This window comes from Triplophysa dalaica, chromosome 17 (genome assembly GCF_015846415.1).
Source record: "Triplophysa dalaica isolate WHDGS20190420 chromosome 17, ASM1584641v1, whole genome shotgun sequence".
Classification (NCBI taxonomy): Eukaryota; Metazoa; Chordata; class Actinopteri; order Cypriniformes; family Nemacheilidae; genus Triplophysa; species Triplophysa dalaica.
In genome coordinates this window covers 7,229,457-7,239,438 of record NC_079558.1, presented here as the reverse complement: position 1 = coordinate 7,239,438, position 9,982 = coordinate 7,229,457, and the positions used below count along the sequence as shown (strand labels likewise).

At 36.6% G+C, this 9,982-nt stretch overlaps 2 protein-coding genes across 4 annotated transcripts; both read right to left on the bottom strand.

Moving 5' to 3' along the window:
- Window positions 1-2,868: 2,868 nt before the first annotated feature.
- Window positions 2,869-4,614, bottom strand: LOC130439167 (cytochrome c oxidase subunit 7A-related protein, mitochondrial). Its single transcript, XM_056771632.1, has 3 exons — window positions 4,473-4,614; window positions 3,869-4,003; window positions 2,869-3,761 (listed from the first exon to the last, which is right to left on the bottom strand). The coding sequence occupies exons 1-3, from the start codon at window positions 4,542-4,544 to the stop codon at window positions 3,621-3,623; spliced, it is 348 nt and encodes a 115-aa protein (XP_056627610.1). The 5' UTR covers window positions 4,545-4,614; the 3' UTR covers window positions 2,869-3,620.
- A 364-nt stretch (window positions 4,615-4,978) lies between these two features.
- Window positions 4,979-9,852, bottom strand: kcng3 (potassium voltage-gated channel, subfamily G, member 3). Of its 3 annotated transcripts, none has more exons than XM_056772210.1 (3): window positions 9,392-9,615; window positions 9,008-9,257; window positions 4,979-6,974 (listed from the first exon to the last, which is right to left on the bottom strand). In XM_056772210.1, exons 1-3 carry the CDS (start codon window positions 9,477-9,479, stop codon window positions 6,329-6,331), a joined length of 984 nt encoding a protein of 327 aa, XP_056628188.1. In that variant the 5' UTR covers window positions 9,480-9,615; the 3' UTR covers window positions 4,979-6,328. The 3 variants fall into 3 exon arrangements, with proteins under 3 accessions (XP_056628188.1, XP_056628189.1, XP_056628187.1); XM_056772211.1 differs by having other exon boundaries at window positions 9,008-9,303; window positions 9,392-9,512; XM_056772209.1 differs by having other exon boundaries at window positions 9,008-9,852.
- Window positions 9,853-9,982: the final 130 nt, after the last annotated feature.

The following is a 9,982-nucleotide window of genomic DNA, read 5'->3' as shown; positions in this document are numbered from 1 at the left end:
CTCCGAGGTTGGGTTAACGGATTCTATTACAGAACGTTTCACAATTGAACTCCACGTTTTGTGAAAGTACAGACCTCAAATGGAGCCTCCCATAACCGATATCTCTCATGTAACCTTCTGAGAGTCTTTAATAATAGATATGAAATACATTTAAACTAATCTAATACTTGATTATTAGGTGCTGACTCAACTGGGATGCCCAGTTGACCAGTTTGTTTTCTGGGTCAAAGGTAACTCTCAAAGGTGATTAATATGCAATCTGCAATCAGAGTGAAGGACTGAAGACAGTAGGAGAGTGTTGGGAGGAACAAAGAATAATCAGGGGACAAAAAGCAATAATACAAAATAATAGAGGAAGCTAGACTAATTAAACATCAAATATGTTTTAACTCTTTTGTGCTCATTTGTTTTATTAACATTTTCATGCGTAATGCAGCTGTGTGTCTTCATTTTTCCAATTTAAATCAAATAATATTTTATATTATCCATTGTTTCAAGGCAGCTTTACAAGAAAATAAAGAACTCACTAATAGAAAAAAATAAAAATAATATTGCTTATATATAGGTTAAATTGGCATTATTGCATTTTACTGTGCGCATAGAAATACTGTAATCTACTCAAATGGTTTATACTTTTCTGACACTATAGGACATTTAGTCAATTAATATTATAGGCAACAGATGGTGTATCCTATTCAACCAGTCGTGTCTTTCCAGCTTGCATGCTGGCCCTTAAAAATAAGAGACAATTATCCACGAACAGGAGTGTACTCAATTGAGAATTTGCAATAATAAGAATAATGAAGTTGAGAAGTGTTTAAGTTTGAAGTTGAATCATTAAAAGTTATATTAACAAATGTACAAAACCCTAGCCTATAGCCAATGGCAGCAGTCTCCTAAGCAAGCAAACCAAACCAGAAACCAAAACCATAATGATGTATGCATTGAAAACCTTGTGAAACCTTCCAGAAACTGTAGCCAGTGTTGGGTAAACTACTCTGAAAAAGTAATTCATTACTAGTTACTAATTACATATTCAATAGTGTAATTAGATTACTGTACAATTGATGCAAGGATTGTCATGAAACAGCTTATTTAATTCATTCAAATAAATAATAAATAACTACATAAATTCTTCTTATAAGCTTAACGTAACCGCACAATACTAAGAGGAAAAGAAAGAGAGAGAGCTTTTCTTAGCCAAGGAAGCAGCAGGGTTACAGATGGAGATTTGTCTCTCAGTCACGATCAGTTCCATAGACATCGGGGGTCTTGCACAAATCAAATACAAACTCTCTCTAAAAAACAGAATGGCCCCCTTGCAAATACTTCAGTTTTTGACAAGTGCACTGATAATATACGTAGAATGATAGTCATCGTTGTTTGTTGAGTATGCTATAATTAAAATAATTAAATATATTACATTTATATACACCAAATTGTGATTGAACAAAATGAACAAATCATTTATTTAAAAATAAATAAACATATCTGCAAAACTGTTTTAAATGCCTGGGCCACTTCACACTAATTAAATGTAAAAAATTCAGACAATTTTGAAATTCAAAATAGAGACACAAAACAAATCAATTCTTCATGCATTCAGGCTCAAGTAGGCATACAGAAGAGATGAATTAAAGAACGCTATTTCTGGCTGCTTAACACCAATGGTTGGGCTAATGATCAGTCAATACTTTTTACATTCAATGTTTATGTTAAGACAATTATTTATTGCATATTCATTTCTATATGAAATGCACACGTGACTAATGCATCCATAATCTGCACAAATGGAAAGAGTCTTCTGGTTGTCATGGCTACACGCATTTAAGTCAGTGGTTCAAAGAAGAAAAGATTATTTGAATTTATGCATTTGGCGGATGCATTTATCTAAAGAGACTTCCAGTGCATGGAAAATATATATTTTGTATTTGTGTTCCCTGCAAACCCACAGCCTTTGTGCTGCTAAAGCAATGCTCTACCAGCTGAGCTAGGAACAAGAATTTTTGTTCTTGTTGTTTAAAAGATTCTCCTGTGAAAACCCTTGCTCGACCAATCATTTAACTAGTCTGTCCTCGGAGCAAAGATGTTCTTTTGAAAAAACTAAATGAATCTAGCCCATGGATGAATCAAAGCCTCTCATTGTGCTAGATTGTTTCACTTCGCTTTGTGTTCTGACAGGCTATCAAGTGCTAACATGCAGTTAGACAGTCCGTCAACCTCATGTTGTGATTATGACCGACTATAAAGACACTTGGAAAAATAAGATCTAGGAACAATGGAACTCTTTTTTTTCAGTTCTGCAGTGCTTTGGCAAAAAAGACAAATTGAACGGGTTTTTGGAAGCTCTGTTGTGTACCGTGCCTCATAACGTTGTTGCCATGTGAACAGGAAGCTTTTCAAAAGAAGAACTATATGCAGCACAGAACAGCATTCAGTCTATTATCTGAAAATGGGAAAAACTTAATTTTTATATAGCATCCACTATACCTTACCATAAAGCTTTTTAAACGTTCCCCCATTGTAGGTTACACTGCTTTATGGATTCAAAAAGGTTCATAAATAAGAAAAACATGCTTATAGATCGCTTTGTAAGAGCTAGCAACACCACAATTATGCATTAGATTCACAGGAACCGCATCCATGGTAGCTCCATGGCTCCCTGTAGCTTTCCTGCAGCTCAGTGGTAAGAGCATTGCGTTAACAACGCAAGGTTGTGGATTTGATCCCAGGGGATTGCAAATACCTATGTAAAATGTCGCTTTGGATAAAAGCTTCTGCTAAATGTAAATGTATATCCACTGATAAAGAAAAATGTATAGCCTGTAAACACTGTAAGCAGCTTCATACAAAAATCTGAGGCCCAAATAGGTTTGTGTATCACTTTAGTCAAAATAAGTACATAATGAAATATTTAACGAAAAACATAATGAAGTTTGAAACAAATGACTGGTTTCAAAAACCAGCATATCCACACATACATTTTAGGGATGTGGTGCAACATTCCTTCTGGGATAATATTTATCACGACTGTGAAATGACGACGTATATACGATATCACATACAGTGCCCTACATTTGCATGAAATCTGATGCATTGAGATTCTTTGATTCCCTTAAATATTGCTTCATATTTATGTAATCCTCTCAATTCCAGCTCTGCATAGCATCAACACATGTCCAACTATAACATACATTTTTTACATTCTTTCTTTGGATTCTCTATGAGAAAATAATATAACTGTACCAATCGACACTAATGAAAAGTGTCAGGTCTCACCCTCTATTTCACAGCCCTACCAAAAACATCACATCCCACATCTGCCGTGAGCTCCAGAGGATTAACTGGTGTTAATAGTAATAAATTAGACATGTACTAACTATAGCTCTTTCTGACACCAGCAATTACACATGTTTTGATCTTACACATGTTTTGATCTAAAGCTATAGCACTCAATAATAATATCACTTCTTTTATGTCAGCAGAAGCACTAATTTTGAAAAATGACTGTGCATAGGAGGCTTTCCTAATGCTCATTATGAATAGAATAAATAACATCTCACAAATATTAATATGTCCCAGATGATGAGGCGAGTCTATGAAAACAAGCTGGGTACAGTTCACTTATTTTTGGGTTGTGCTGCAATATAAAGTGCAACAAGACAATAGAGCGCTCCTCCGACTGTCAGAGCCATGGTGGTCCTGTACAGGAGTCTGTCTGGAACACCTCGCTTCAGATGGACAGGAATCTCATCTGATGCCTGGAAAAATTGAAATAAATTGGGAGAGAAAAACAGGACAGGATGAAGCAAAACATGTAAATACAGTCCTGTTTATTGATTTAGTTGTATTGATTAATGTTACATACCTGGAATATTCTTTGGAGGTCTGGAACCTTGTTGGCTCCCATATACTCCACCACAGGACCTGACTGAGATACGACTTTAGTTGGGGTGGCAAAGATTATGGTGGGGGATTCAGAGGGTATGTTTGTCCCCAAGCCCTGAATACATTTACATAAAGTTAAATTTAATTGAGAAACCATAGAAACCCTTGTTCTCAATTTATAGCTGTAATATACAGATATTTTTTATCATATTCAAAGTTATGAGTGGGTTGTTTTGACCATGAAAATTATCCATGGTTTGATAAAAGTTAGATAACCATTTTTGGTTTTGTTGTAAATGAATAAAAAAATGTAGGCTCCTATAGTTTAACCACAAAACATAGGGTGTAAGAAAGGGAAAAGAATATCTATTACAATGAACACTATGTCACCAAAACCTTGGTGTGACTGTGAACAGGTTAATCCAGCTGTTAAATATCATTATTTTTAGTTAAAATACTGTTAGGCAAATTAACGCTATTTTCGGCATCTGCTAACTTTAATACTTATGCTGATCAAACGCAGCACACTAGTATATGGGCAGATGAAGGTCACTAAATGTTCCCTTAAAAAATCGATAACATACCTGAGGACTATAGGCAGAGGATGACGTGGCTCCCGTCAGTCTTTGTGTGAATCCACTAAATGTATAATACATTTTGTTATTAAGCGATAACCGGTTAGATTGAGGTGAGGGTAACTGTCAACCGGCTTTTTCCTTGCGTGTTGCGTGAGTTTGTCGCGGGGATATGACGTCACATACATGCTGTACAATTAAAAAGGACACAACTTTATTTAGCGCTTAATCAAATGAATCAACAATAAAAAAGTATTGTTTCTATATTTTATTATTGTGCTACTTAGATGTATTTAGTTGTTAATTTCTTTAATGTTTTGTGAATTTATGCCTGTTTGTTTTAACTAAAGATATAAATAATAATAAAAATATATGTAACGCTTAATGTGTTCACTGTAGTAGATTATAAGGACCATAACATATCAGAAGGCAAAAACGATATTATTCTTCTGTATGAATTCTGATATATTAGGTGAAAGAAAGAGTCAAATTCATAAACATTCTTTATTTTCTTCATAGACATCAATATCTTGTTTTAACCAATTAAAATACATTTTAGGTCAGAGAATAGAGCTACATAGGATTTTCTTTGCATCTTTAATGGAGTCCTTCAACCCCTTCCAAACAGCCACAAAAACATTGAAGCATAAATCTCTTGCAATTCCCTTCATAGCTACAAAACGATACAGATCTGGAGGCATTATTTCCTTATGGATGCATGATGTGTCAATCAAGCAGTGTTTGTGCAATTATTTAAAAAGATCTTCACATTATTATATGACATAAGGACAAACCTTGATGTCATTACGACCTGAATTGTAATCTATTTAGCTTTAGAAAAGATCTGTAGGCTTTTTAACATGTTCAAAATATTTTCCTTTATGAACGTTCCTCCAATCTGTCGAGTTTACCATATTAAATGCATTGTAAAGTGTCCATGTAAAAGGTCCATCGAATGAAAAAAGGTTTGATTTTGTGCTTGTGTTTAAAGAGGAAGAAGGAAGCGAGTGACAGCTCTCCTACTGCTGAGTGTGTGGGTGATGTGTTTGCTAATCAATTTAGTTAACGCCTCTTGAATCACACAGTCATGTATGGACAGGTTGCAGATCTGTCGCTGTCTGCGGGAACAGCTGATGTTTTGTTTTTTGCGATTTAGTACCATTCTATGATCAATATATGCAACAACTTGATTTAAAACTGCACATTGGTGCCTGACTTTAATATAAAGCCAAATATAAGTGTAGTGTTTCACAGTATTTGCTTTCATTTCATTTTCAAATGTCACTCCCTCAAATGTTTTTCTTAACTTCTCTTTGTTTTTTCACTTTCTGGAGAGCTTGTAGGGCATGTAGAGCTGAATTAATGATTTAACAAGTCAGACGGACCTCTCCATGGAAACATGAGAATTTGTATAAGCTCCTTCTAGCCTGAAGCGCTATCTGGACACAAGGTCTCGCCAGATGCCCATTTCAGGCAGCTTGGCCATCTGTAGTTGTCAAATGCCAAAGTTGTCCATTTCATATATGGTTAATGCTGTTGGTCACACAAACATTGGCTACTTCAATTCCTTTGGATCATAATGATTTCTGTGCACTTTCCAGCTTTAAGAGGAGATAAGTTATACTTTTGTATTGTCCAAAGCCAGTAAATTCCAGAATGTGTCCTACAGTACAGAGGTACTAATGTTATTATTTGGATATACTGTAACAGGTTGATACAGATGGTCTGAATGCTGATGCTGCGTGTTACAATCAGTATAGAACTAACAGTTTTTATATTAAAAAAATAAAGGCACAGAAGAGCAGGTGATGTTACTAAGCTGAAGACCAGCAGGTTCAGAGGATCTCGGGATGAAATTGCTACAGTCAGTTGAGAAACTCAGAAGAGAGACTTCGCACACAGCGTGCTGAGCGGAATTTGAGTTCTTGATAGCACTGCACAAAACTGTGGTAGATGAAAGTAATGGGCAGAGCCAGCAGCACAATGCCACTCACAACACACACGCCACCCAGCACGCGTCCCGGAATGGTGATGGGATACATGTCTCCATAGCCGACAGTCGTCATGGAGATAATAACCCACCAGCAGGCAGCCGGGATACTGGCGTAGTCCTCGTTGCTAGTCTCCAGGTCAAGTCCGTGCTCCAGTAACTGTGCCAAGGCGCTGAATATTGCCATGGCAACGCAAACAAACACCAGCAGCATGACCATCTCTCGGTAGCACCTGCGCAACGTTAGTCCGAGTGTCTGCAGGCCAAGGAAGTGACGCGCCAGCTTAATTAGCCAGAAGATGCGCATCATTCGGAGCACGCGCAGGGTGACTCCAGCGCGCTGGAGCTGCGGGTTCTCTCCCGTCAGTGCTGTCATAGTGACAGACACGTAGTAAGGGGTGATTGCCAGCAGGTCAATGATATTAAGGGGCCGCCGCACAAACTCACATTTGTCCCGAGAGACAATGAAGCGAACTATACATTCAGCAGTAAACCAGCCAATGCACACTGCCTCGATAATCCTGAGAAAAAAGAGAGATGGAAAAAGAAAAAAGAAAGCGTTAGAGGCTATAGGAGGTGGAGGGGCATAAATATTCTAATAATTTTACTAATAAATACTTCAATGAGCGTTCACAGTTACAACAAATAAATAAAAAACACTTCAACCTGTTGCTGAGAAACCTTCAAGAAAAAAACACTTATAAAGAACATTTAATTCAGTTTATATTTATGTTTAAAATATTTGATTTAATATTCAATATTTGAATTCATCTATGCTGTCTTGATTTTTCAGTACAAATATCTACAATTCCTAAATCAAGATGAGATATCAAGTCTTGTTTTCTAATAAAAAAGATTAGGTGACGTTATCCTTAAGAAACAAGAAAAGCAAACTTAACTTGAGCTTCAACCTAATTCCATCATCTTAAGTTACCCTATTGGCATTATTTTTCCTATTTGAAGCATGAAGTCAATAAATTTTGATAATGAAAAAACATTACTTAATATCTAATTTTAGGTCAAGTTAATACATCTTGATTTAAGATTTTTTGTAAAATAGTTATACTGGAAAACCAGACATAAATAGTAAGAGTTTTTACTTTTTGCACAATAAGGACTCTTCATAAGACAATGATCCACAAATATAAGAGTTTTACACCCAGCATCAAAGCTAAAATGGTTGTCTGCCCACAAATGTAGTGGTTGCCACTTTTAAACAGGACAAACTATAGTGAAATGATGAATACGTTTTAACATCTATGGGCAATAAATGTAGTTGAATGCAAACCTAAAAGCGAAGACAAAAAGACAAGTGATAACCAAATAAACAAACAGGATCTCCATCTATAATTATATACATGCACAACAAACCTGGGTTTAATTCCATCCTTTACCAGCTTGTTATTCACATATGAAAACACATACCTGAGACACACAATGTCCACTGTGTAACATGGAATCAAGACTGCACTGGACACACGAGGAGAAAACCCTACTCACAAATATTTCCACACAGAGAGAGATGGGAACAAGGGAATACCCACAATTATGACTTAAACAGTGAATATGACAGAATGTCTCGATTTGTTAACATCTCGGCTGGAAGGACAGGAATAGCCTTAAATGTATAGAAATCTAAACATAGAGCAAATATTTACATTAGATAATTACATGTATTTGTCTATGATTTGATTTTAGCTCTTTTTGACGATAAAACGTCACCGTTTTTTTGCGACGTCTACTGGCCAATTGAAATATTTTGAATAGCAGAACCTTTGCATTTTAACGCTTTTAATTCTGCTTGAATATTTACTAAAATATTGTTATACTCTTTTCTTGTAAATATATATTTTGTTTTTTTAAATAATTGTTGAGCATAATACATTTGCAGATGTCATTCATGAAGTTCATATTCACATATGTTTTAGAAAATGATATTATTGCATGAAAAATTGGATCTCATAAACTATCCTGATTATTATCTGTGATGTATTCTTTTAAACTGATTTCTTTAAGTTTAAATGGGCAAACGTTGCGTTTCCTGTCAATGTAATATTGTGTAGTCGGTGATTGTTTGTGATGCGTCGAGGGATATAAAAACTATTCAATTATAGGCTTTTTATTGTTTATAAAAATGATCTTGCGTGATCACTTCATATAAATGTTTGACATAGGCCCAGCGTACGCATCCATAAACAACATAATGTTTCATATTATGTAAAGAACTGCCTCTAAAGTTGTAAATGCACTAGTAAGTTTAAAAATGCTAATTTTGGTGGGACAATTATTGGACAGAATGGAGCCTGCAAACGCAGCTGCCATAACTAAGGACAAAAATATGACAAAAATCACATGGACAAGCAGAACCATGTAATTTATGGAGGACATTCAGTATCATAAAATAATTTAATCTACGAGAAGAAGTGTGGAGAAAAGTGTTATTCTTTCAATCGTGGAACTATCTGGAAAGAAATGCGCACAAGGCTGAGGTGCAATAAATATGCATAGCTGTAGCATAGAACACATAAGTTTTTCTTTCAAGCAGGTAGCCTACCTGTGTTCTTCCACGGTATTGTTTTTTGCTGTATCCCAGTCTGGTAGAGTGCTAGCGCAAAGAATGACCATTGACATAATGACAAAAATCACGGATACTGATGCGAGGATCTGCGCCGCGAGAGAGGAAGCAGGTTCCTCAAAAGTCCTTCGCATCCTTTCCATCCACCGCGTGTTCCCTCCGCCAGATGAGAACCTGCTGACCTGATCCTCCTCACCTCTGGACTCCACCTCCGCCTTGATATCCTCCTCTGAAAAGTACGTGTATGTGTCGGACATTCTATCCTCAAGTCTCCGCTGGCAACAAAACTCCAAATGTGAGCTTTCCAAACCCCAGTAAATCATTTCGTTATAAAAAGAAAGCTCACACATCTGCGGGACAAACCTGAGTTTTCCGGATCGCACGTAAAGCATAATAAAGACAAAAGCTTCAGAGTGCCTGTCGAAGAAAAACTCGTTTCTCTCCCGGTCATAATCGTCACACACCTCCAAGACCTCTTTTTCAGAGGCGCAATTGTGGAGTCGACTCACTCTGCGGAGAGGAAAATCCTTGATGACTTCTCTCGTGAAAGCATACTTGGTGCCACCAACGTTTAGGATGCAAATATTCTTCCCAAACTTCATTTTGCATCAGATTCTATTCGACGATTCAAGCAAACGGAGAAGAAATGACGTACAATATGGCTTAATCATAGTTTTAATCCACTATTTTCCGCAAGTACGTCAAACAGATCTCGCAAAGGGCCGAACACTTTCCCATAATATTTCAGATGTTTTTTTTCCCTCCAGATTTAGCGTGCGTATCACTTTGAAGAACCGTGGAAAAGTGACTTCTTTATGCATCATCTAAACTCCAGCCCTCGGTGGGCTGTTTCATGCAGTGATGTCACAGATCGACAAGCCTATTGCGCGTGACCGTGAACTCCCAACGAACGGGCGTTCCCAAGATTTTTATGATGTATGTGTGGGGTCACCA

Coding starts and splice junctions, on each gene's coding strand:
- LOC130439167 (XM_056771632.1), bottom strand. CDS start 4,544: ATGTATTATACATTTAGTGGATTCACACAAAGACTGACGGGAGCCACG. Junction 4,004..4,472: donor CCTCTGCCTATAGTCCTCAG/GTATGTTATCGA, acceptor AAATGTATTCAG/GGCTTGGGGACAAACATACC. Junction 3,762..3,868: donor ACCTCCAAAGAATATTCCAG/GTATGTAACATT, acceptor CAATTTTTCCAG/GCATCAGATGAGATTCCTGT.
- kcng3 (XM_056772209.1), bottom strand. CDS start 9,630: ATGAAGTTTGGGAAGAATATTTGCATCCTAAACGTTGGTGGCACCAAG. Junction 6,975..9,007: donor AATACCGTGGAAGAACACAG/GTAGGCTACCTG, acceptor CTTTTTTCTCAG/GATTATCGAGGCAGTGTGCA.